Raw genomic sequence first — 26361 nt, 5'->3', positions numbered from 1 at the left:
AAAAAACCATAGTATATTTGATAATAGTAAGTACTATGGGAAAGAGGAAAACAGGGAAGAGGAAAGGAAGAGCTTAAGAATGGGGTCACAATTGGGGAGGTTGTCAGGGAAGGCCTCATGGAAGAGATAGTTGAGCAGAGGTCCGATGGAGGTGAGGGAGAGAAACATGTTGATGTCTGAGGCAAGAGCAGTGCAGGCTGGGAGACCAGATAGTGTCATAGGCCCTGCTATGTTTGAGGAAGCAAGGAGGCCAGTGTGGCTGGAGCTGAGACAGTGGGGGAGTCGAAAATGTGGGTGAAATCAGAGAGGTAACGGGGAGCTAGATCATATTCCTACGAGGCTGCAGGCCATCAGAAAGACTTTGTCTTTTATCAGAGTGAGATCAGAAGTCTTCAGAGGAATGGTATAATCTGACCAAGGATTTCAAAGGACCAATCTGGATACTGCTTTGAAAGTAAACCAAAGAGAGCAAAGGGTAGAAACAAGAAGACCAAGGTCCAAGGAAGGTGCCTTGGACCAGAGTGGTAGCACTGCAACTGCTGAGAATGGTTGGAGTTTCCACAGATTGAAAAGGTAGAGCCAATGGAACTTTCTCATGCATTGGATATGGGTGGGAAAGAGGGGAGTCAAGAATGACTCTGAGAGGGGTGCCTGGGTGGCTCAGTGGGCTAAGTATCTGACTTGGGTTCAGGTCATGATCTTGTGGTTCATGAGTTTGAGCCTTACCTCAGGCTCTTACATCCAGGCACTCGGAGCCTGGAGCCTGCTTCAGATTCTGTGTCTCCCTCTCTCTGTCTGCCCATCCCCCACTCATGCTCTATCTCTGTCTCTCTCAAAAATAAATAAACATTAAAGAAAATTTAAACAAAAGGTTAAAAAAAGAATGATTCTGAGATTTATGGTCTGCAACTAACAAATAGACTTTCCATTTCCTGAACTGGGGAAGTGAGGCAGGTATGGAGGGAAAGATCACGGGTTCAGTTTTGGACAGGTTGAGTTTGAGATGCCTATTAGACATCCAGATGGTGATAGTGATAAGCATGCAGGAGAAACATACAGGAAGGAAGTGCAATGTGTGCAGCTTGCAAATTTAAATAGGGTGTTCAGGGAAGACCTCGATGAGAAGATTACATTTAAGCAAAAATTGAAGGAGGCGAAGGAGCAAGTCCCATGGATACCTGGGGGGAAAGCCATCTATATAGAGAAGACAGTGCACAACCCCTAGGTGGCAACATGTTGGAGGGGGATGTGTTCAGTGTGGCTGGTGTGGAGTGTTGAGTAGGAAAGAAGTAGGAGATGGAATCAGAGAACAGATCATGGATAGGGAGCTGTTTCAGCAAAGTCTTTGCTATTTGTAAGGACTGGAGCATTTTAAGCAGAAACTGAAGAAAATGATCTAGGAAAGTTGGAGAATTACAACAGGTGCAAGAACAATCATATGTGAAAGGGGCTCACTTTGTGCCCCTTTGTGCCCCTAGGAAGAGACGGTGTTTCTGGGTTAGTTAGTGCTGGTTTGCATTCTAGCACCATCGCTTATGGCCAGATGACCTTGGGGACTTACCTATTATCTCTGCACCTCAGTTTCTCTTTGTTAAATAGGGATAATAACACCTGCCACTGAATAGTTAAAAAGGGTAAAGGTGATATACTATCTGTAAAGAACAGAGAACACAGCTGAAGCTCAAAAATATAATTGCTTTGTAACTCAGAAATCACTGTTAACCTTTCCTCTATCTCTCAAGTTTGTATAATTATATTTCTTTTAAGCCTTTTGCTTCTGTGACCTATGAAATCCCATGGAACTTACCATATAAGCATAATGGATTCTTCAAAGACAAACTACCCATATAATATATGTCAGTATGGTCAGCTCTCCACCACACAATGACAAGAGGAAATGATGGCAATTTATTGTCAATATTCAGATACTGAAATAAAAACCCATCCTTGTCCTTAGTGTTGAATCCTCTCCCTCTCCTCCCCAAAACACATACGAAATGACCATCATCACCACAGTGGCTAAAGGACCTCAATGCTACTGGTGAGACGTGGAAAGCCCACTTTCTTTTAAGGTGTTTATTTCCTTTAGACTCAGACACAGAACATAATTAACAAAATGGATTTCAGTGACTTGGCAGAAATAGTGTGTCAGAATGATAACCCTTAACTACCTTATTTCCTGTCGCAAGAGTAAAAATCTCAGAAGAGTCAAAGAATTTAGCATTCATCTATACTTACTTGGGAAGAACTGAGTGCCTAATTGTGCACACCAAAAACTGCTTCATGTATTTATGTTTGTGGGTTATTTGTTGAAAATTTTAATCCTAGGTTAATTTATCCCTCCTATCATAAGTCTGTTGTCAGCATCTTCTAGTTAATTGTAAAATCATGAGTAAAATGTGCTATAGAATAATGATTTTTGCCTCGTCTATTTGGCTCTATGCAATCTTTTTTTCACCCCATGACTGATTGAGACTTTATGTGGGTGAAATCACCAAAAACTCTGAGAGGAGTAGTGTTGGAGGGGTCAGAATCCTCTGGGATCGATAGGATGAAATAAAATAATTTATACAAAATATTTAGCAGACAGCCTAGTAGGCGCTTACTTAAAGGTAGATTGTTTATACTTAAAATTGCAAAGAAGATGTGCTCTGACTTCGTTACGGTTGAGGACTCCTGACTAAAGAGCAGTGATTAGTTAATAAAACTGTTCAGAATTTATATGTTTTAGAACATTTTGTAAGCATTGTTTTCCTAGAATTCAGACTCAGCAAATATTCTTTTATGTTCTATCAGTTTTGACCAAAGTAAAAAGCCCTTACTTAAAGAACTAATTTTAGCAAAACCATGTTACAAGAAACAGTTAATGGGTTTGTGAATTATTCATTTTTATAGATGAAAGGTCATCCTAGTTTACTGTCCATATTGGCATAGATATGAGAACATTTATTCAGACTGAATCCCCTGGTGGAAAACGCATGATCATTTGAGGCCATTGCTCCAGGACACTGGCTCTTGGTGCTTTGGAGAACTTCTCTTTCAGTTAAAGTAAAAAACTTTTGAGGATGATAGTAGTTGAAATTTTAGTCAGTTGAAGAAATGCAAAGGTTCATATGATTTTGAGGACCTTTGTAATAACTCCATCACCTCTCTCCCACCAAGAGTCAGCCCTCTAGTTTAGGAATTCTCTGCAATGTTTTCTCATTAGGTATAAAAAGTAACCCTACCATGATAGATTGCTGTGACTTAAAGTATTAGCTCTGTTTTCTCATATCAGTGGCTATGGTAGTAAGAGATGCTACTGATCAATAAATTTGGATTTTTTTGTTATCCAACTCTTGTGAATTGTTGACACGAGTCTTCCAGTCTGAAGATTCCTAGGACTGAAGTAGGCCATCCTACTTCAAGAAGCCAGCATGCACACAATTATGGAAAGGTTTCTATCTACTCTTTCTCCTCAAATTCTTCTGTGACCTTCCTTGTAGCTCTCAAGGACTGAACAAAATGGTCGCAAGCCATCTCCTTGCCTCTGGAGACACAGGTGTGTGTCTTAGGAGGGATGACCCACTTCGGTTGCTTCCCCAACAACTTGGATCCCTTGGCAAAGGTCTGTTGGCTTGATGGCTTGATGCCCGAGCCAGAAACTGTAAGAGTATGTTTACCTTTGCAACTCATTTATCACTCCAGTGAGCAGAGCAGCCTAGCAGACAAACCTCCTCTGGTTTTCCACCCCTAGGAGGTTCCCTTCCTGTCCAAGAGAGCTGCCCCAAAGGCTCTGTTTGACAAACACAGAAAGGAAGACAAGGAGTGCCAGGCTGATTAGGTCTTTGGATTTGATCTTGTCCCTCTCTTTGGAGGTCCAGTGCCTGCCAAATAGCCAGGAGATATAGATGAGCAGTCACAGCACAGTTGTTGGGACAGAGGTATCCAAGACTAATAGTGTCAGGGCCAAGGGTGGGTGAAGGTGAAAGGAAGAAGGCATGGGGGTGAGTTGAAAAGGGCCACAAACTGTAATGGGTTATATAACTATTACTAATATTTCCATAGTAATTCTTCAGTGGGCCATCCTTGACCTGCTGAGTCAGGTCATATTCCTCACAACATGATTTCAACACAATACACTTTTCCAACACTATCCTTTGACCCAAATTATGTTTTGTTGCTGTTATTGTTACTATTCTTTGAACACATCCTATGTTTTTCAGTAGAATTGCCTTTGTTCTTTCTCCATCTCTGTCTGTTGCAATTCTACCCCTTATCTGAAGCCCATCAAATACCATCTTCTTTAATGAGGCCTTTGCTGGTCACCCTACCTAGAAATGGGATCTTGATTCTCTAAATATCTGTCATGGCTCTTTTGACATCAAACTCACAGTTATTTACTCACATTTCTCCTAAATTTGGCTGTAACCTCTTTAAAAGCAGAAGTTATGTCTTATCCTTATAACATTCATGGAGTTCAGTAGGTGCTCAGGAAAATGTAGAATAAGTGAGTAAATGAACACCTTGCACAAGTTTGCTTCATTTTCTTAAAAAAAATTTTTTTAATGTGTATTTATTTTTGAGAGACAGAGCATGAGCAGGGGAGGGGCACAGAGAGAGGGAGACACAGAATCCGCAACAGGCTTCAGGCACTGATGTGTCAGCACAGAGGGCTGTGCTGACGCAGGGCTTGAACCCATGAACCGGGAGATCATGACCTAAGCCAAAGTTGGACGCTTAACCAACTGAGTCACCCAGGCACTCCTACAAGTTTGCTTCAGATTAGCTATTTCTCCTTAGAAAGGAAAGAGAAAAGGAGAGGTTCAACTATGGATGGTGATGGCCTGGGGGTCAGGACTAAAGCTGATTTCATTTAGGACTAAAATGTACTCAGGATTGCAACTCAACAACAAAAAGACAATCTAATCAAATAAGGTAAGATATTTGAACAGACACCTGACAAAAGAAAATCTACAAATGGTTATGAGGTACATGAAAAGGTACTCAACATCATTAATAATCAGGGAAAACAGAGTAAACCATAATGAGAAACCACTTCATAGCAACTAGAATGGCTAAATCAAAAAGACTGACAATATAATGAGTAAGCAAATATCAAACTTTCATACCTCTCTGGTTTGAGTAGAAAATGGGATTTTTGGGAGGCATTATTTCCTATGAAGTTAAATGTAATCTGGCCTGTGACCTAACAATTTTACTCCTAGACTTTTACATTAGAAAAATACATAGATATGTGGTTGTATACGGAAGGTGGAGCATGAGGGAATTTTCTGGTTGATGAAAATGTTTGAAGTCTTGACTAAGATAGGATAACATAATTTTGTCCAAACTTATCAAATTGTATACTTGAAAACTGCATGTTATTGTATGGAAATTATATCTCAATAAAAAAATAAATTTGTACAGGCTCATACCTAGAAAATTATGCATTCAACACACCAGTGGGCTTCAGATATGCCCAAAAGAACTGTGCCACAATTTTTCAGCTATCTAATAGTATGGTTTTGTGAAGATCATTGAGTAAAAGATAAGAACATAAGGTGCTTATTCTTCTGTAAACCCAGATGGCAGTGCCTTGATCTTTAGATTTTTTTTTTTAATTAAAAAAAAAACTTTTTTTTTCAACGTTTATTTATTTTTGGGACAGAGAGAGACAGAGCATGAACGGGGGAGGGGCAGAGAGAGAGGGAGACACAGAATCAGAAACAGGCTCCAGGCTCTGAGCCATCAGCCCAGAGCCTGACGCGGGGCTTGAACTCACGGACCGCAAGATCGTGACCTGGCTGAAGTCAGACGCTCAACCGACTGCGCCACCCAGGCGCCCCGATCTTTAGATCTTTAAATAATTCATTTGATCAGCTAATAGCAACAAAAGTTTATTTTTGTTGAGGCATGTTACACAGACTCAAGGATATTGTTACAGAGCTGTTCTCTTCTTAGGAGATACTTATAATAGTAACTGGGACTATTATAATCATTTTCAGTGGTAGGTTAAATGCTTATTAACGTAAGTTACATAATTTAGACCTTAGAGAACTCTGGTTATTATGGAAGGCATTGCATTTCAGTGCATTCTTTCCTTTGGGATTATAAACACCGAGAGCTTCTCTTTCAAAATAAGATTAAAAGAAAACAAGATAATCAAAAATGAAAAGCATAAAAATAGAAAATGAGATTGCATGTCTTGATTAGAAAAACAATAGGTAATAAATGTTATCGAACTCCCAAACTATATTAAAAGGCTTTAAAAAATAGGAAAGGGTGGAGAACAGGCCGTACTTTAGATGTTGCACCTATTTTGAATTAGATTCTTTTTTGAGAAATGACCTTGAGAAAAGATGGTAAACTAAGTGGGCAAAATTTACTGTTTTTGTTGACTGTTAGAAATGACTGTGTTCTTTCTCAAATATCTTTATGAAGCAGAAATATATACCAGCCATTTTTCTTCTCTTTAGTTGGAGTTTAAGGTTTTCCAAGTTGGCTTTAACACCAACTCACACCCAAATCATGGCTATTTGGTATTCAGTTACAACTTATCAAATATTTATTGAATACTTGCTGTCTTGTCTTTTGAAGCAGGGAAATTACAGAACGCGTAAGACATTGTCGATTTCCTTAGGATCTTAAAATCGGGTTAATAGGGAGAAGATCTGTGGGAAATACAGTGATAAAGATTTTGACAAATGTTCAAGACAAGAGGTACATGGTGATGTTACAAAGCCAATCATGAGTAGTTACTAGATGCTCTTTAAGACAACTGCCTGAAATTTGAAGGGTGAGATTGAACTCTTTTGTTCATTTCTTACTTTCCTGCTACTGGCATTTCAAATGCTGCCATATCCATTGTCCTCTTTTCATGTGCTTTGTGGTTTTCTTTTTAAATTAAATTCTAATTTTCATTAAAATAATGTGTGGACCTATTTTTAAAAAGCAAACTACACTGGAAGCTTAGTTATACAGGCTCTGGTGCAATTCCTCCCTGCAGTCTGCTTTCTGATGCCCTGAAAACAACTACTTTTAACTTTTAACTGGTATTTTTTTTCCATAATTGTAAATGTATTTTGATTTATTGGCTTTTGATTCACCCACTGACTTCCTGCTAGGGAAGATGAGGATTTAGCTCTCTTCTATCACCCTACACACAAATTCTCCTGACACCCTCTCTAATCTCCTGAAACAGTTTTAGGACATATTTGGTTAAGCTTATATTTAGTATTTTGGTTATTACAACTCTGCATATTTTGATTTCATTTCCTTTCTTGTGTAGCTTTATTTCCTTACGAAACATCTTTATGAAACATCTCTCTTATTTATGTACCTTGTTTGGATGGACTTCTTGCTAAGTCTTGCACATGCTCTAACGTTCTCTAAAACATCTATCAAAATAGTTTTCATACAGCCAATCCTGTCAGATAATGTATCAATCTATTTTATTTCCAGAACTTTCTCTTGGAGCTCTCTTGGTGGGGAGGGTTATCAGAAGTCTCCATTCTAGCCATTTATTGAGATTTCCTCCATAATCACATCTCCCATTACCACCTACATTCCAAAGCATCTCAAATACATCTCTAGCCCTGATCTCTCGTGTTACTTTCCCATCTGTAGCTATCATAGTCTACTTGGATGTGTCACACATACCTCAGACTGTTCTTCACCACTATACCAACTCCTCCCACAGTCTTCCCTTTCTCAGGAAGTAGTGATCCCATTCGTTTGGCTGCTCATGCCAAAACCTTGCAGTTGTCTTTGATTCTTCTCTTTTTCTCATTCCCTATATACATTCCATCAGCACATCATATTGGCTTTACCTTTAAAATATAGTCTGAACTGACCGTTTCTTATTGCCTTCACTGCTACTACCTTGTTACAAGCTGCTATCACCTCATGCCTACATTATTTTTATACATTCCTAAGTGGTGTCCCAGCTCCCAGACTTGGCACCCTACTCTCAACACAACAGCCAATGTGACCCTACTGAAACAAAGGTCAGATCATGGCAAAAGACTCCAATGGCTTCCTCTATATCTAGGAGCAAATAAAAGACCTTAAAGTGACATTTAAGTCCATCCACAAGTTGCTCTCCCCACCCCATTATCTTTTTGACCACAACTTCTATCGTTTACTCTTCTTGAGCTACAACAGCCTCCTTGCTATTCCTCAAACATGCCAGGAATGTTCTTACCCGGGGGTCTTTGCACTTTGTCTAGAATGCTTTTCTTTCTGGTAGTCACATGCCTTGTTCCTTTATGACTTTCATATTTTTTCCCAATTGTTACCTTCTCAAAGAGGCTTTCCCTGACCACCTGTCAAAATAGGAAGCCCCCCCTATCAAAAGCTCCTAACGAAGAGTCCTGAGCTTAGCCTATGATCAATAAATGTTTACTGTACATTTTCAGAGGTTGATTAGGAAGAATTTAATCGAACTGATGCAAATGGGTCAGAATGACAGGGAAGGAGTAGAAATTTCAGGCAAGTGAGATAACTAAATCAGAGCTAAGTTCTGAAAAACCTGAAATTAGAAAATTTCTCTCATATTGTCATAATATTTGAGAACAAGTGATTTAACCAAAGGAGAGACAGAGAAGAGAAAGAGCCAGAGGTCGGGACTGAAATACTGGGGGCAGTGATCTCTAGTGAGAAAGATTAGGAAGGAGTGAGCAGAAAGGCTTAGAAAGGTAAGAATAATGAAGTATCAAGAGGCAGGAAGAAGCGAAGGTAATCACAATGCTTAACATTCGTGAAGCATATACAAAGTGCTTTTAGTTTATTTTCTTACTTAAGCTTCACTACTTTTAGTAACTCTGCTTTGACAAATAAGATCACTGAGACATGGGTCTCACAGTTAGTGATGAAAGCAGGAGTCAAGTCCAGGCCTCGCTCCTAATCTAGCTCACTTTTCACAACCTGGCCTGTGTCCAGAAGCAGGAATTGCATTGTCAAGTAGTTGCACAGCTGCTCTTAACTTGGCCAGAGAGTCTTGAAAAAAAAAAAAAAAATCTTGCCAATACTATCAAAACAAATTTTAAGCAACAGAAACAAATAGATACATTAATTTACCACTTAGAAAGAAGTATAAATGGACACTCTCCCTTAAGGACAAAGTACTGAAATATCTTTAAAATGTGACTGCTATTTAAAGGCTACAGCATTTACAGAAGTGTGATTCAAGTATTTATTGTATACCGTATTAATTTTGCTAACATTTTTAAAGCTAGTACTATGTTTTAGGCATTGTAAAACGAAGTAGAACTGTAGAAACAAGATAGGCATAACCCCGCCCTCTAGGAGCTCTTGGAGAGATAGACAGAAACATATTACTGGTGCCTTGAGATGCATACATAGAGGGGCTAGAGTACAGAATAAGAAATGGTTATCTTTCCCTAAGGAGAATAAGGGTCAAGAATGACTTCAGTGAGGAGGAGGTTTTTGGTTGAAAGATAAAATGGTAGTAGGTGCTAATCAGACAGATGAGGTTGTGGTAGGGTTTTCCAAGCAGAATGAAGAGAGTTTAACATAGCCATGTAAGTAGGTTGGAGTATTAGGAGAGCTAATACAGACAGATCATTGGTCAGGGGTGTATAGTGGTGTGAGAGACAAAGCTGAAGATTATCACGGAGCCTTGCGTGCCACACCAAGGTCTTTATCCTGAGGGGTACAGGAGACCAGAATTGGTGTTAAGATCCGATTTGCATTTTAACACACACAGGCTTGGGGAAGACGGAATTGAGAGGGACCGAGATAGAAGGCAAAGGGAGATTTGGAGGCTCTTGTCATCTAGACTAGTGCTACTCAAAGCTTGGTGCCCACTGGCCAACTGTTTCTTATGAGTCCTTGACAAATGTAAGAAGCTTGTACTGTAAGGCAAGCCAATGACTTCATGAAGCACACTGTTCAGCTGGGGCAACTTTGCTTTTATGGGAAGATTTTCTCCATAAAGGAAGCTGTATTTTGATGTACATTCTGGGGCTAGCCATTCACCTTGTAGTGGCCCCGATTTGAGTGGTCGTAGTCTACATCATTGGTCTTTATTTAAAAAAAAAATTTTTTTTTCAACGTTTATTTATTTTTGGGACAGAGAGAGACAGAGCATGAACGGGGGAGGGGCAGAGAGAGAGGGAGACACAGAATCGGAAACAGGCTCCAGGCTCTGAGCCATCAGCCCAGAGCCTGACGCGGGGCTCGAACTCACGGAGCGCGAGATCGTGACCTGGCTGAAGTCGGATGCTTAACCGACTGCGCCACCCAGGCGCCCCTACATCATTGGTCTTTAAATTCTTCCAAGGTCACATATTCACATGCAAAAACTGTTTGAGTATGTGCCTTTAACCTGTGTACATTTATGATCTCCATGCACATATTACTGTAATACCATGTTATATACACTATAAAACACACTAAACATACATTTTAAAAGGATAAGAAGAAAATAAATGAGTAATCTTTTAAAAAAATTTCACTAAAGTGAAAGCACTGTAATTAAATATACTTCACTAATTTTGAAAATTGCTGTTTAACCCTTTCTGATATAGCTATTCAGAGGTCTGCTTCTGTTTCAGTTTAGGTTTAAGTGGCTGTCAGTGAAAAAGTCACCTCACAAAGATAGATGGTTCCCCATGGACTAAGGCAGGCATGGGACTAAGGCAGGCATGGGCCTGCCATGGACTAAGGCAGTACTCACTAAGTTAAGATTCTCAACTCTCAATCCAATTCAGGAACTAAATACATGTTTTTTATTGAAATTCATATTCTTGGATGTCCATCAGTTGTTTTTGCACACTAACCTATGCATGTGTAATTTTCATATTTTATACATGTGGATTTTAAGACCATTGTAATTATTGATTTGAAATATTTTTAAAAAGAATAAAATTCAATTTCTGGTTTTAACAAACATAATTTTCGTAAGTGATATTCACCATTCTCATCAGGAAGATTACATAACTTGGAAATGTTTTTAAATACCTGTTTCTAAAGGCCATTTCCAAAGCACAAATTTCTTCAGAGAAACAACATTCATTAGTGAAATATCACCTTTATCTTGAAGGAGCAGTTATAATTCTTTAAAATTTTTGAAAAAATGATTTTATTTTTTTTGAGAGAAAGAAAGAGACAGAGCATGAGCAGGGGAGGGGCAAAGAAAGAGGGAGACACAGAAATCTGAAGCAGGCTCCAGGCTCTAAGCTGTCAGCACAGAGCCCGACTCAGGGCTCAAACCCATGAACTGTGAGATCATGACCTGAGCCAAAGTTGGATGCTTAACCAACTAAGCCACCTAGGTGCCCCTCGAAGGAGCAGTTATAAAGTTGTCTTTTTTTTAATGTTTATTTTTTTATTTTGAGAGAGAGAGAGAGAGAGAGGGAGAGGGAGAGAGAACAAGTGGGGGAAGGGCAGAGAGAAAGAGACGGAAGGAGAGAATCCAAAGCAGGCTCCTCACTGTCAGATCAGAGCCCAACAGAGGGCTCGATCCCACAAACTGTGAGATCATGATTTGAGCCAAAATCAAGAGGTGGCTCAATGGACTGAGCCACCCTGGAGTCCCTATAAAGTCATCTTTTAAAAGTATCTTCCAGGTTAAAAAAAATCACATAAAAGGCCAGCACATTTTTTTTCACTTGACTTTTTGTAGAAAGAAAAATGTATAATGCTTTTAAGTACTTTGCCATCAGTTAACAATGAATCCCCATGTGGTATAGTAGATTTTTAGGGTCACTCTGCCCTCTCATATGGCACCTATGTGTTAAGAAAATAAGGCCATATGGGCACCTGGGTGGCTCAGCCCATTGAGCGTCCAACTTCAGCTCAGGTCATGGCCTCACACTCATGAGTTTGAGCCCCCAATTGGGCTCTCTGTTGTCAGCACAGAGCTCACTTCAGATCTTCTGTCCCCTTCTCCCTGCCCTTTCATTGCTCACGTGCTCTTTTTCTCTCTCTCTCAAAAATAAAAATAAAACATTAATTTAAAAAAGAAAAAAAATAAGGTCATAAATTCACTTAACTAGGTGCATTCAATCTAAAAAGGAAGTATAATTGTTAGAAGTGAAAGAGTGACGATGTTAAGTACTCAAGACTGTGGATCACCCACTGTTCCCTGGGAATGCGTCCATTCCCTACTTGACACCTGAGGGGCTGCAGTCATCTGTGTGTATAGTACCAAAACTTAATTTGTCCTTATTTAAAAACATTTCTTAATGTTTATTTTTGAGAAAGAAAGAGAGAGACAGAGTGTGAGCGGGGAGGGGCAGAGAGAGAGGGAGACCCACAATTTGAAGCAGGCTCCAGGCTCTGAGCTGTCAGCGCAGAGCCTCACGTGGGGCTCAAACCCATGAACTGTGAGATCATGACCTGAGCCAAAGTCAGATCCTTAATGAACTGACCCACCCAGGTGCCCCCTTATTTTTAAAATCTTAAATATAAATAGAACCTCTAATATTTATCCTTGCCTCTAATGGATTACCTTGTGCCTTCTCCTGGGGTGCTGTGTTCTGCTTTGGCAAGGACTGGACCAGATGTTCAATGGTGAGATTCTAAACTGCTGTTTTTAAAAATAATTATGTCTCATCTTTTCCAGTGATTGTAAATTTTACTAGATAGGAGTCAATTTATACTCTTCCTTCTTCATGCCAAGAATTGTGCAATGCACATTCACACACATTTTTCTCTGTACAGAGTGCCTGCCACCTGTTTGTAGACCTTGTGTCTCAGAATTTTGCAAACAGCACCTGCTCGGAGATGCCTGTTTTTTTTTGCACTGGGGGCCTCCATGAATGTCCAACCAAGGTGGCTTCCTAATGAGGCATCCAGATGGTACGGTGGAGTAGCCTTCTGAGTGTCAAAGAACAAGAACTTTCTTCCAAGCAGTAGCCTATACAGCTGGTGGAAGACTATTGCGGATGTCTTTAGCCAAGACAACATGGCCTACCGTAAACATCAGCTACTTCTCTTGGTGACTGTCCTTTATTCCAAATAAAATAAAATAAAGACCGACATATTCTTCTGTATGTCTTACTCACAGCAAGGTTGGTCCACTGTATACTCCTCCAAATGCATCTTGGTCAATAGCTGTCAAGTACTTATTCTTGTTCAGGTAACTAGAGAGAGAGAAAGAGAGAGAGAGAGGGAGGGAGAGAATGAATTAGGTGAGGTTAAGCGAATTGACGCAAATTCCAAAATAAAATGTGAGCATGGTTTCCCTAGCTATTAACTGGTTTCTAAGAATTTGGAAAACACCTTACCTTCTTCTGGCTTAAGCACTCAAAACATTCTAGGTTTTAGTGGTGCAAGATTTATACATATTAATTGCGGCAGAAGTCTTTGAAAGTGAGCATGTTCAGGATCCAGTTTGCATATCTAGATTTTATAAAAATTGTCTCATTCCCTATTTACAGGCATACCTCAGAGATGCTGCAGATTTGGTTCCAGACCACCACAATAAAGTGAGTCAAGTGAATTTTTTGGTTTCCCATTGCATATAAAAGTTGTGTTTAGACCATATTGTAGACTTTTAATTGTACAATAGCATCATGTCTAAAAACCCAATGTAAATATCTTAATTGAACACTTTGTTGCTAAAAAGTGCTAACGGTCACCTGAATTTAAGCAAGTTGTAATCTCTTTGTTGGTGGAGGACTTGCCTTGATGATGATGGCTGCTGACTGATCGGGGTGGAGGCTGCTGAAGGTCAGAGTGAATGTGGCAATTTCTTAGGACAACAGTGAAGTTTGCTGCATTGATTGACTCTTCTCTTCAAGAATTATTTCTCTGTAGCATGTGATGCTGTGTGATAGCATTTTACCCACAGAACGTCTTTCAAAGTTGGGGTCAATCTTCTCAAACCCTGCCTCAACTAAATTTATGTCATAATCTAAATCCTTGAGTTATCATTTGAACAATCTTCACAGCATCTTCTCCAGGTGTGGATTCCAACTCAAGAAACCACTTTCTTTCCTCATCCATAAGGAGCAACTCCTCATCCATTCAAAGTTTATCATGAGATCGCAGCAATTTAAATATAATAATAATAAACAAGTTTGAAATATTGTGATAATTACCAAAATGTGACAGACACAAAATGAGCAAATGCTGTTGAAAAATGGCACCAGTAGAGTTTGCTTGATGCAGGGTTGATTCGAACCTTCAATTTGTAAAATGCAATATCTGTGACTCACAATAAAGGGAAGCGTGGTAAAATGAGGTATGCCTGTACCTGATCAGTGGTGACTGTAGTTTTCAATCCACTTCAGTACCAACTGATTTAAATTTTGTCAGTATTGGTCAATATTCCCATTTGCTTCTGAAACCTGGGCTTAAATCGGGAAGGGAGGGGTCCCTGGGTGGCTCAGTCAGTTGAGCATCTGACTTTGGCTCAGGTCATGATATCACAGTTCATGAGTTCCAGCCCTGTGTCAGGCTCTGTGCTGACAGCTCAGAGCCTGGAGCCTGCTTCGGATTCTGTGTCTCCCTCTCTCTCTGCCACTCTCCTGCTTGCACACCGTTTCTCTCTTTCTGTATCTCTCTCAAAAAATAAACATTAAAAATATTTTAAATCAGGAAGGGAATGACCATGGTGAAGGTGGTGAATTTCTTTGGGGCAGGGTTGCCTGGTTTAGCAAGTAAAAATACAAGATGCCCAGATAAACAATGAATAACTTTTAGCATAAGTATTCCCCATGTAACTTTTGAAACATTCCTATACTAAAAAGTTGTAGTTTATCTGAAATTAAAAAACAATTAGGTGGCACGTATTATCTCTGACAATCGTGTTTGTTGGGGTGGGGCAGGTTATATAGATAAGATTACAGACAATGAATGTGTAAATGAGTGAATAAAAACAAAATCGGGGTGCCTGTGTGGCTCAGTTGGTTAAGCATACAACTTTGGCTCAGGTTGCGATCTCACAATTCATGGATTTGAGCCCCTTGTCAGGCTCTGTGCTGACCAGCTGGAGCCTGGAGCCTGCTTCATTCTGTGTCTCCCTCTCTCTCTGCCCCTCCCCAACTCAGACTCTGTCTCTCTTTCTCTCTCTCAAAATAATAAACATTAAAAAATTAAAAAAAATCAATGTAGCTCTCTTCAAAAGCAGTGAGGTGGGTGAAGTTCAACTTTTAGTGACACATGAGATTGCTTTAAGGAAAAAATAATCCAGAATGAAAGAAGACTCAGCATATGGTGTGGTGGCCACGTGACTTTCTTGATGGCAGTGACAGACAGCTGGTTTACAAATGCCACAGGGTATGGGCAGGACATGGCTTTTCAGGCAGTGACTGAGAAAATCCTAAGCTTCTAGGACATTGTTAAGTCTGAAATGGAGGGGTTCAATTAATCTCATACATAAACACACACACACACACACACACACACACACAAAGACCCAATTAAGATGTGGCAGCAGTCACGTGTGCCTTCTGGTTTAATGGCTGTCATGTAAGGCTGTCAATAACAGGCTTCATGTGGTCACTGTATGACTGTCCCTCAACCCTCCATGTCCATGGAATTCCTTTGGTCAGTGATAGCTAGAGCAGGCAAGAACCATCTTGGAGAAACAATCGGAGAGAAGACCCTGAACAGCATGATTTTGTAAAAAGACAACTAAGTGGAGTGCTGCACTGGCTGGCATCTCTTTTTGTATTCTTTGGACCCTGCAACTTGCAGATCACATTCTGTTCCCAGACTCATGTGAGGATCGGTGAGCTCATCTCAGTTTTTCCTCTTCATTGCAGACTGCTACAAGTGAAAATCGGCTTGCTCTAATAATTAGAAATTATTGTAAAACTAAATAATTGCTTGTCCAATTCTGTAGTGTTTTCATCTGATATTCAATACGCCCCCAAGGATAAGGAGACTGGTTGATAAGCATTGCAGTTTACCAGAAACGCCGCAGAAGATTTCAAACTGGGAAAGCCAGCCAGAGTCCAGGAGGAGAGAAAGGATGGAGAGAGGGTGCAGCCAGCTTGAACGGAGATGAACTGAGTCTTGGGGGAGGTTGTGTTCTCTAAAACCAGCAGGGTTGTTGGGCACTTTATCTCTTAGAGTTAATTAGGTGCTTGCTCAAAAATGAAACTATTAGGGGCGCCTGGGTGGCTTAGCCGGTAAGCGTCTGACTTTGGCTCAGGTCATGATCTCACTGCTCATGGGTTTGAGCCCTGTGTCGGGTTCTGTGTTGACAGCTCAGAGCCTGGAGCCTGTTTCAGATTCTGTATCTCCCTCTCTCTCTCTGCTCCTCCCCTATTCACACTCTGTCTCTCCCTCAAAAATAAATAAAGATTTAAAGAATGAAAATATTAGTCCATGTGTAGGTGTTTCGAGGGGCTTCCTTATTATCACAGATTGTGATAATTCCGTGAAGCTTTTTACCTTGGGTTCAGATTGCTGATCCCACTTTCCATTTGAAGCTAAGAGGATGGGATGGGGACATAGATTTTTAAAACCCTTAATATCCAAGAGGAAAGTGTTTTTTTTGTTTTGTTTTGTTTTGTTTTGTTTTTATCATCCTCATTTATCACATAATGTTACCTGAGAATGTCAGTCTGGTTAGACTGATGCCTTCACCATGATTTAGGCTGATTCTCCTAGAATCCACATTCTATAAACAACCTTGGATAAATCAATCACAAACCTTGGTAGGCTACATGAGTAAGCTAGTCCAGACAATGGGGTATGTGATCATTTTTGCAAGGATATCCTTTTGCAAGGATATGGTTGACATAAATGAGCTTAATAGACAGTATAAAGTCTTTGAGTCAGAGCTGAAAGGAAAGACTTCTTGAAATCCAGGATTTCTAAATACAAATACTATGAAGGGCTTATGGGAAAAGAACTAACATTTCCTTTAGAAATGATACAGACACTGCTACAGGTGTGTTCAATGCTTTACACTGCTTATGATGTGTATCTCACAGTTAAGGAACAATGTAGTCAGAAAAATGGGATGGTCAGGAATGAGTTGGGGAAGAATATCCAATTGATGAACTTAGCATGGAAGATACAATATTATAGCTCACATCCTTGTTGATTGGACTTATCCTTGGCACGTAACATCCATTCAGTAAAAACTTGATGGATGAATAAATGAATGTCCAGTTGCTGGGTAACTCCTAGCTAGAGGTGCCCTATATATTATGTTTAGGTGAGGAAGTGACCTATGTCAGAGGGAGGAGGTTGACATTGTGGCAAGGAAAGTTGTGGTTGCTGTGGAGCTTGCTCTGTGGGGCATTTTGGATATATTTCAGCTCCAAGATGGAATTTCAGCCTGCATTTCCATAGTCCCTTTAGGGGAAATTTGGGCTGGCACCTGTTTATGTTGTGAGACTCATGGGAATACTTCTGTAAGGAACCATGTTTCTCCATCTATGCGTTGGTTATTTGGAAAAATTAAAGGGAACCCCTGCCCAGCCCTCATTGCTCCATGGAAATCCTTTTGGTAGCAGACATCAGATCTGTCTATAAACAGTAACAGGTGAGAAAATGCTCAAGGTTTCAATAGACAGAGGTAAAAGCCAGCCTTAGAGCATATCTTACAAGCCATTCAAATACTCCGTGGGAAATAATAGCCTGCTTAATCCCATAATCTTCTCTATTGTCATCTTGTCCCAGTGCTCCAAACTGTGGTGTTTTGTGTCTAATCAACTAATGTGTGAGGCTCATTAGCACATGAATTGTGTTGACTTCTCTGTTCATAATGACTAGCTGTTCAGTATGTTCTTAGCAGATCAACATGGTATTTTTTTTTCTTGCCCAAATGTTTACTGTTAGATAGTAGCTAGTTACTTGAGTTTGACAATAGAAAATACAACACTGAGAATCAGACATTAAGTAACATATCCCTATGCCAGATTGTGTGAAAGAGAGGATGGAAAAGAGGTTCCAAAGAATGAATGTGTGGCTTAATTTACAACTGGGAGCAGTTCAACTTCTGCTGAGCAAGGGATGCTTGTATTATCATTAATTTCACATCTGAGTGATGACAGTGTGCTTGGTTCCATATGAAATCACAGGACCAAGTGCTTTTACACATCTGCCATGATTTTCAGAACTTTTACCCAACTACAGCTGAAGCATCTGTGCTTGTTCTTAATGTGAAATTTGTCCAACTTGGCTGCAGTTGCATTCTTTGGTTCCACTAAAAAAAGGTCTAAATGAAGTTAAATCTGCTAATTTCAGTAAATTGACACAAGGCAGATGATGGGGAATCATTGTTCTTTCAGACGATGACACATTGTTTAAATTAGAACCTAAAGATACACAAACATACTTCTGGAGAATTTAGCAATTTGCTAACATGCTAAGTGTAATGTTTGTACACAAATAGAATAATAGTAGGATATTGATGTGTTCACATTAGTTTAAAACCACAGTTAGCATTGAGACCAGAAGCAACAGCCCTATGTTAAAATCACAAAGTGAATACTATTTCATTATTACTATGGAAACTTGACCTCTGTTTTCTCCATCTGCAGCTCAACTCTTATCTTCCTATAGTTCCCAAACCGCCTTAGCCCCATCATCATCTTGATTTTACCTTGTATTTATATGATACCTTTCACTGAAGTGCTTAACTCTGAAAAAAAAAAATAAGTTTCCATGAGCCAGGAATCAGAAACTGCGGGTAGAATGATGAATAGATAGAACATTGTTTTATAACGGAATTTCAAATTTGGATTCAAAATACTAATTGGAAAGAAAGATCTTTGTTTTCTATTATGATTGGATCTGAACTTTCAAATCCTAAAATATTTTTGTCCAGATACTTCTCTTTATCCCATACTTGCCTTTGACCTTTACCAGGAATTGGAAGACTATATATTTTATCACACAGTCATCCTCACTGAGTACCCTCATCTAGAGCAGAGGTCCACAGACTACGACCATCTGGTCAAATCTTGCCTGCCACCTGTTTTTGTAAATAAAGTTTTATTGGAACACAGGCTCATTTTTTTTTTAATGTACTGTATGTGGCTGCTGTTACACTATAATGGCAGAGTTGAGTAGCTGCGACTGAGATCATATGGCCCACAAAGCCCGAAATATTCATCTGGCCCTTTCCAAAAATGTTTGCTGATCTCTGATCTAGATTTCTAAAAGTCAATAAACAAACGATTCTCATTTAAATATTTCCCACGTTAGTTAAATCCTCCCAAAAACCTTTAACATTTCACATAAAAATGTCAAGAAAGTATGGTGAAAATGGTGCACTGATTTCTGTCCTATGTTTAAAGGCATAGTTACAGTGAGTACAAAAGACTATAATTCAGGGAACCGTGAAATGAAATCCATTTCCCTCAACTTTATAATTCTCTGCCATTAGCCAGGCCTCTTGTAGAACCCAGGACATGGTCAGAGGAGAAAGATGGTGAGAAGGTAGAGAGAGTCTTCTTACATAGCCTCTTCATAGGTTTAACTTCAGAAGATCATCAGATGATCTGAAACTCTACTGGCTCTTAGATTCTCCATAGACTGCCTCTAAAATAGACCTTGTTAAATTTATCTGCCACTCAACAAAGTTACATATCAAAAGATTCTTCTTGAGTAGCATTTCCCCAAAAGTGTTCTGTGGAACACCAATCCAGATAGAGGCTTCTGGAACCAAGAGCTCCCTGGGAAGCTCTGCATACTGCCTTCCTCTCTTGGATACCAATAATTCAGCTTGTCCTAGTAAAAGACCCAAGAAGTCCGCCATTACACTTTGTTGAAATTTATAAGGGTATGAATAGCTTTTTAAAAGCAACATCTATGGGGTGCCTGGGTGGCTCAGTCGGTTGAGTGACTGACTCTTGATTTCAGCCCAGGTCATGATCACAGGGTTGTGGGATTAAGCCCTGCATTGGGCTTCAAATTGAGCATGGAGGCTGCTTAAGATTTTCTCTCTCTCTCCCTCTGCCCCTCTCCCCCAGTTGCATGCTCTCTCTCTAAAATAAAAACAATAAAAAAATAAAATAAAAGTAACATCCATTAATTTACCATGGAAAAAAAATTCAAGGAACGTAGTTTGGAAAATGACACAAGAGCTGGGGAGAATCTGGGATAGAAATTATTGCTCCCTTGTTAGTGTTTCCATCTTTTCAATAGAAAATGTCTCTAAATTCCTGTGATATTCTGCAGCTGATTTGATGACCGAAGCTATAAAATAATATGCTGCTACACTTACGCTGAGAGTCACGTAGCACAGCAGTCTCCAGATTACAGAAGATTCACTTTGGAAATCTCTTTAAGTCTTTGTGGAGTTCTCCAACGTGACCAAAAGGCCATTTATGAGTAAACATGAGATGTATTGAAGCAAAATGGTCAACATACATGGCCTAACTTCAATCCCAGTCCTTTGAATTTAATAACATTTTATCAGCCAGCCTTTTTTCATCAGGGTGTCTCCCACTCAGACCTCATTTGGAAGTTCGCTGAATTGGTGACCTTGCTGCATTGGTAAAGCCAGGTTCTCACTGAGGAATGACACCATTGCTTGGGGTGACTCTTTTCTGAAACTTCTACAGATTATTTCTTGAGTCTTGAGTGGCCTCTTTTCTCTCCCAAGTGCACTCTTCTTAGCTGCAAGATATTTTAGCTTCTGTATTTTGTGCCTGTAATAGACTGAGCTAAAAAGTGTTCTTAGCCCATTTTCCTGGGCTAAGTAACAAACCACAGTAGCCAGAGGAGTTGCCTGTCCAAGCCTTGGTCGTGGCTGCTAGGTCAGCAAATATGAATCCCAGGAGGGCACAGGAAAAAGAGTCTTGAACAAGGGGATCCAGGTCCTGGCTTTGGTTTGGCTCCACCAGCTAGCTTTACCAAATTTAAAAAGCCATGTTAAAAAAAAAAATCACGTGTTTGTTCACTTTGGGCTTCATTCTCTTCATACGCAACTGTGACTGTTGGACAAAAAGACTGATAATAACATACTCTGCAGCCACGGTTCTTGATTCTTGCTTTACACCGGACTCACATAGGGAGATTTTTTAATGGCCATGCCCTGGCTACACCCAAACCAATTACACCAGAATGTGTGGTAAAACCTAGGCATCTGCGCTTCCAAATCTCTTCAGGTGATTTCAGTTTTTGGCCAGTATTAAGAACTATGCTGTGTAGCCCTAAAGGCTGAATTTTACACCCCACATCTCTGTGCTTAAAAAATGATAGCTGAGGGGTGCCTGAGTGGCTCAGTTGGTTGAGCGTCTGACTTCGGCTTAAGTCATGATCTCACAGTTCGTGGGTTCAAGCCCTGCGTTGGGCTCTGTGCTGACAACTTGGAGCCTAGAGCCTGCTTTGGATTCTGTATCTCCCTCTCTCTCTGCCCCTCACCTGCTTGTGCTCTGTCTCTGTCTTTCTCTTAGATATAAATAAACACTAAAAATTTTTTTTTTAAAAATGAGAGTGATTGAGAGTGATACCTGTCAATGACTACATATAGCAGGATAAAGGAACAGATAATTTAAAGCACAACTCCTAATTATGGGCTTTAAAATCTTTTGCTTGTGACAAATAAAATTTTCTATACCTGAGGTTGGGTTCTGGGTTTTTTTAAATCTCATCTAGCATTCTGAAAAAGCGGTTTTGGTTCAGAAAAGAGCCAGCCAGACACACTGAATTCAGGAGCCTTACGACCACCTTTGGTCTCCCTAGTTGAACGTTTCTTCACTGTCCCCACCCCTGCCCTTACTAATGTGGCTCTCTGTTGCCTTAATGCTAACATCTTAATGCACCTGCTGTCTAGCATGGTTGTGTGACAGTCTTCTGATATCTTTATACCTTAGGCATCTCAAATTGTCTTAATTATTTTAAGTCCCAATTCTCTTCTTTATTCATAGAAAATTTGAATTGGGAAAATTATTTCCCTTAAGGCCACAGCTTTCTAGGAATAGTTGAATCAAGGAGGAAAATATTTGCTTAGATTCATATAATATTGAAGTTGAATGCTAATAATTAAAAAAAAACTTGATAAATCTAGGGAAAATCATGCTTATACCTCCAAGTAAGGAGGCCAATGTTATTGAATATTTAGTGTTTAGTTATTTTCTTTTTTTTAATGTTTATTTTTGAGAGAGAGAGGGAGGGAGGGAGGGGCAGAGAGGAAAGGGGACAGAGGATCCAAATCAGGGTCTGTGCTGACAGCAGTGAGCTCGATGTGGGGCTCAAATTCACAAAGAGATCATGACCTGAGCTGACGTTGGATGCTTAACTGACTGAGCCACCTGGGCACCCCAGTGTTTAGTTATTTTCAATCTGAAATGGATATTTTAGATATGGCTCATTTCTCCCTACTGTACTTTGACCCTTAGTATTGCTGCCCTCAAGTTGATGCCACTAAGAACGCATGCTCAGTGTAGGCAGGGAGCACATTTCTCTTCTCCATCTTTGTGTCACCTGTGAATAGCACAGTACCTGGCTCATTGTAGGTGTTAAAAATACGTTGAAAAATAAATGAAGGATTATGTAAGATTTGTATGATAAAGTTAAGACAGAAGTAGGGTCTTTCCAGTACTGTAAATAAAATTGATGTATAAGTTTTCATGTTACTCTATTGAGTCTTTTCAGTCTTCTTTTATATTTGTGTATTTTTAAAATGACTAAAACCTTAATGAGACAGTTTAGAGAAAAGTACTCTAATCTCTATTTTTTAAGTTTACTTATTTGCAACAGAGACAGAGAGAGAGAGAAAGAGAGAGAGAGAGAGGGCACAAGTGGGGGGTGGGTGGGAAGAGAGATAGAGGGAGAGAGAGAGAATCCCAAGCAGGCTCCACACTGTCAGTACAGAGCCTGACGTGGGGCTTGATTTCATGAACAGTGAAATCATGACCTTAGCTGAAATCAAGAGTCTGACGCTTAACCAAATGAGCCACCCAGGTGCCCCTCTAATCTCTATCTGATAAAGATCATGAGAAAACCAAAAGCCTGGCAAAGAGTGAACCCCCACTTCAAATGGAACTCATAAGGCCATGCTGGGGTTTAATGACTTCAAAACCTATTAGAATTTATTCTTTAAAGATGGAATCCTACCAGAATTAACCACTTAACTCCTAAGTCAGAACAAGACCACTTAATCTGCATGTGTGTTATTTGTCTGCTTGTTTGCATCCAGGGCCCCTGCACATGATTCTGTAGGTCATCCACCTTCCCCTGCTTGAGTGTGGTCCATGCATCAGCAGCAGCATCATGACCTGGGAGCTTGTTAGACATGCAGAGTCCTGGGGCCACCCCAGATCTACTTAATCAGATTCTGCATTTTAACAAGATCCCCCAGATGGTTTACATGTTCAGTAAAGTTTGAGAAGCACTGTATAGGAACAGATCTAGAACCATAGGCCTTCAGGTTTTGCGACAATCACTCCCTGAATATAAAATAACTACATATGAAATGTTTAAAGGGAAAAAAAGATGGAATCACAAAAATGAGTAAGCAGTAAGACTTATGCAGGCAGGGGCACCTGGGTGACTCAGTCGGTTGGTTGTCCATCTTCAGCTCAGGTCATGATCTCACGGTCCGTGAGTTCAAGTCCCGTGTTGGGCTCTGTGCTGACAGCTCAAAGCCTGGAGCCTGCTTCAGATTCTGTGTCTCCCTCTCTCTCTCTCTGACCCTCCCCCTCTCACACTGTGTCTCTCCACTCTCAAAAATAAATAAACATTAAAAAAATTTTTTTTAAATAAGCAGGCAAACTTTTTAAAAAAGTAGATAGAAGTTCTAGAATTGAAGAAAATATAATTGTTGAAAAAATACTCAGTGATATGTTATTAAACAAACAAAAATCTGTTGTTTGTTGTTCCAGCTGACTCTTACCATGGGGGGTTTTCTTTCTTCTATGTGTGATTTAAAAAAAAATGTTTATTTATTTATTTTGAGAGAGAGGGAGAGAGTCGTGAAAGCAGGGGAAAGGCAGAGAGAGAGAGAGAGAGAGAGAGAGACAGAGGGAAAATCCCAAGCAGGCTCCACGCTTTCCACACAGAGCCCTGCACAGGGCTCGATCTCACAACCATGAGATCATGATGTGAGCTGATCTCAAGAGTCAAACGTTTGACTGAGCCACGCAGGCGCTCCCTCCTATATGTGATTTTTGACTGTGAGCTCATACATATCTGATTGATCTTGATCTTTAAAAAATCTAGGGGGCCTGCACTGGTTTTTTCCTTCTGTCGAGGTTTGCATTTATTTCTGCTGGAATCAGAAGGTACTCCTAGGGTGGTACCACTCTAGCTCTGGTCCAGGTTCTCTGGCTTAATCTAGAAGTCTCTGATTTACCTCACTACCCTGCCTTCTCACTGCACTAAAGCCTAGTATCTTGGCACCACTGATGTTGGCAGCCATCCCTAGGAATGTCCACCTTCTGTAAGCACCCACCACTTTGGCTTCAGCTCCTGGTTTCTTTTCCCTCTCTTGGAGCTATGACATAAAATATAATCTTTTTAAATGTATGATCTAGTGGTTTGGTATTAGGAAGGCCCTACAAATTAATTCGTCCACGACACCGTGGGAAGGAGACTCTACTAAAGCTATTTTATCATTTATTAGATATTAGGTTAAAACACAAATTAGTAGGGCTGAGCCAGTCCACAAGCTCTTAGATACAACATATATTCTGGTGTCGATACTGGGGGCCCTAAAGATCTGACAGAAAAGTACAACAAAGACAGAACCCCAGTTCGATGGCTATCTTTTGGTCAACATCCTGTTCTAGGCATTATTTATTTTGGGGGCAGGCAAAAGTTGGATATGTCTTTTCAGCTATTTTTGAGTGAATCAAATATAAACTAAACCTTTTGGAAAAGTGCTAGAAAACACAAAAAAGATAAACCTTACTTTCTGAACAGCTTTGGACTCAATTAAAGACACCTTTTACTTCATGTACATATAGATGAATGTTTACACACACACACACACACACACACACACACACACACACCCCTACAAGAAAACTGAGATGTGAGGGCAATCTGGCTGTGACATCTGTCACCCCATTGATCACCAGGGTTGAGTCCATTGATCTGGCTGGCTAGGCAGGTGTGCCCCCTCCTCTCTCACCACTCCATGTGCATCCCTCCTGAAGCTGTGCACTTGGTCGAAGAGGACAACCTGCTCCTGTAGAGAAGCACTGTTCTTCAGTCAAGGGTTTATAAGTAGCTGCACAATCCTGCTAGAACCTCCAAACAAGCTCTCAAGGAAACTGAAGATGAGACCATGGTTCTCCATTTTATCAAGGATAAAACTTCGGGATTTAGAATTGGAGTCATTGTAAGTATATACTAAAGCTGCCTCTTGCTAAGTTATTTAACATCATCTCCACGTTTTGGTCATGCTAACTCTGGGTTTCAGGAATGCTCTGGTAGAACCTATCTCTAACAGAATTATGACCCATGGGATGATCCCCCATTGAATGGGTGTGGGAATGTGAAGGAAAACAGTGGTTTCCATGATTACCCTTGACTTACACAGCATCCAGCTTTGTGCCATTGAAAGCATGTCCTTGGATTGAAGTAAAGCCATTGTTGTATAGTTTCCTACAATCAACAGAGAGAGGAGAAATCAGTGACCCATAAGAGGTGAGGGTTGGGCTTCAGTTCTGTGGTATCAGAAATGTGAATGAAGGTTCTCAGGTCCCACAAGAAAACTTTACAGTATGTCTTGCTTGGAACATAGAGTAATATCTCCCAGGGTGAATCCCCATTTTCCACACATCTCCCGGTAACTTCAAACTGTTTCTCAGAAGTGGAATTAGTTGGAAGAGCAAAGATTTGCCATGATTAAGGATTTATTTTGTTTTATTTTTTTATTTTTTTCATTTTTATTATTTTTTATTTTTTTAAATATGAAATTTATTGTCAAATTGGCTTCCATACAACACCCAGTGCTCATCCCAACAGGTGCCCTCCTCAACGCCCATCACCCACCCCCCATCAACCATGGGAGAGGGGAAAAAAAGACTGATTTTTAAATGTTTTACCTATACTCAAAAAAGAAGAGTTTCAGGTAACAGTTAATTCAATGTCAGTAATGGAGGAATAACTTCAGTTTCTTAAGAGGTCAATTTTAAAAGATACTATTCATCTGAATGCATAAGCTTTATATTTTCCTATTTAAAATGCCACTTCACATTTGTGTTTCATCCACATTTTTGTCCTCAGGGCTTATCATAGATTAAATGCTTAATGGTTGCGGGCTGAATCAAATCGAACTTCAAAGACAAATCTAAGAAAACTGGTAGAGCATTCTCTTTTGTGGAAATTTGGATGTTTTAAGTGGTTGCTATGTTTCCGTGACTAGCTACTTTGTGCGGTGATCCCTGGGACTGGACTGAAGTGTCATCTCCTCTATGTACTACTCAAGTTACTGAGAGGTGGGGGTGACTTGCCAAGGCCACATTGAGGCGGAGCTGCGGGGAGTCAGGA

At 40.0% G+C, this 26361-nt stretch overlaps 1 protein-coding gene across 1 annotated transcript in view; it reads right to left on the bottom strand.

Moving 5' to 3' along the window:
* TSHR (thyroid stimulating hormone receptor) overlaps positions 1-26361 on the bottom strand; it is a 166902-nt gene that overhangs the window by 13577 nt on the left and 126964 nt on the right. Inside the window, exons 8-9 of the mRNA XM_043556774.1 lie at positions 25405-25473; positions 13014-13091 (exon numbers count right to left, since the gene is read on the bottom strand). Coding sequence (XP_043412709.1) covers positions 13014-13091; positions 25405-25473 — 147 coding nt within the window. The remainder of the gene's footprint in view (positions 1-13013; positions 13092-25404; positions 25474-26361) is intronic.

Source organism: Prionailurus bengalensis, chromosome B3, assembly GCF_016509475.1.
Source record: "Prionailurus bengalensis isolate Pbe53 chromosome B3, Fcat_Pben_1.1_paternal_pri, whole genome shotgun sequence".
Lineage (NCBI taxonomy): Eukaryota > Metazoa > Chordata > Mammalia > Carnivora > Felidae > Prionailurus > Prionailurus bengalensis.
This window is presented reverse-complemented; position numbering and strand designations above follow the sequence as displayed.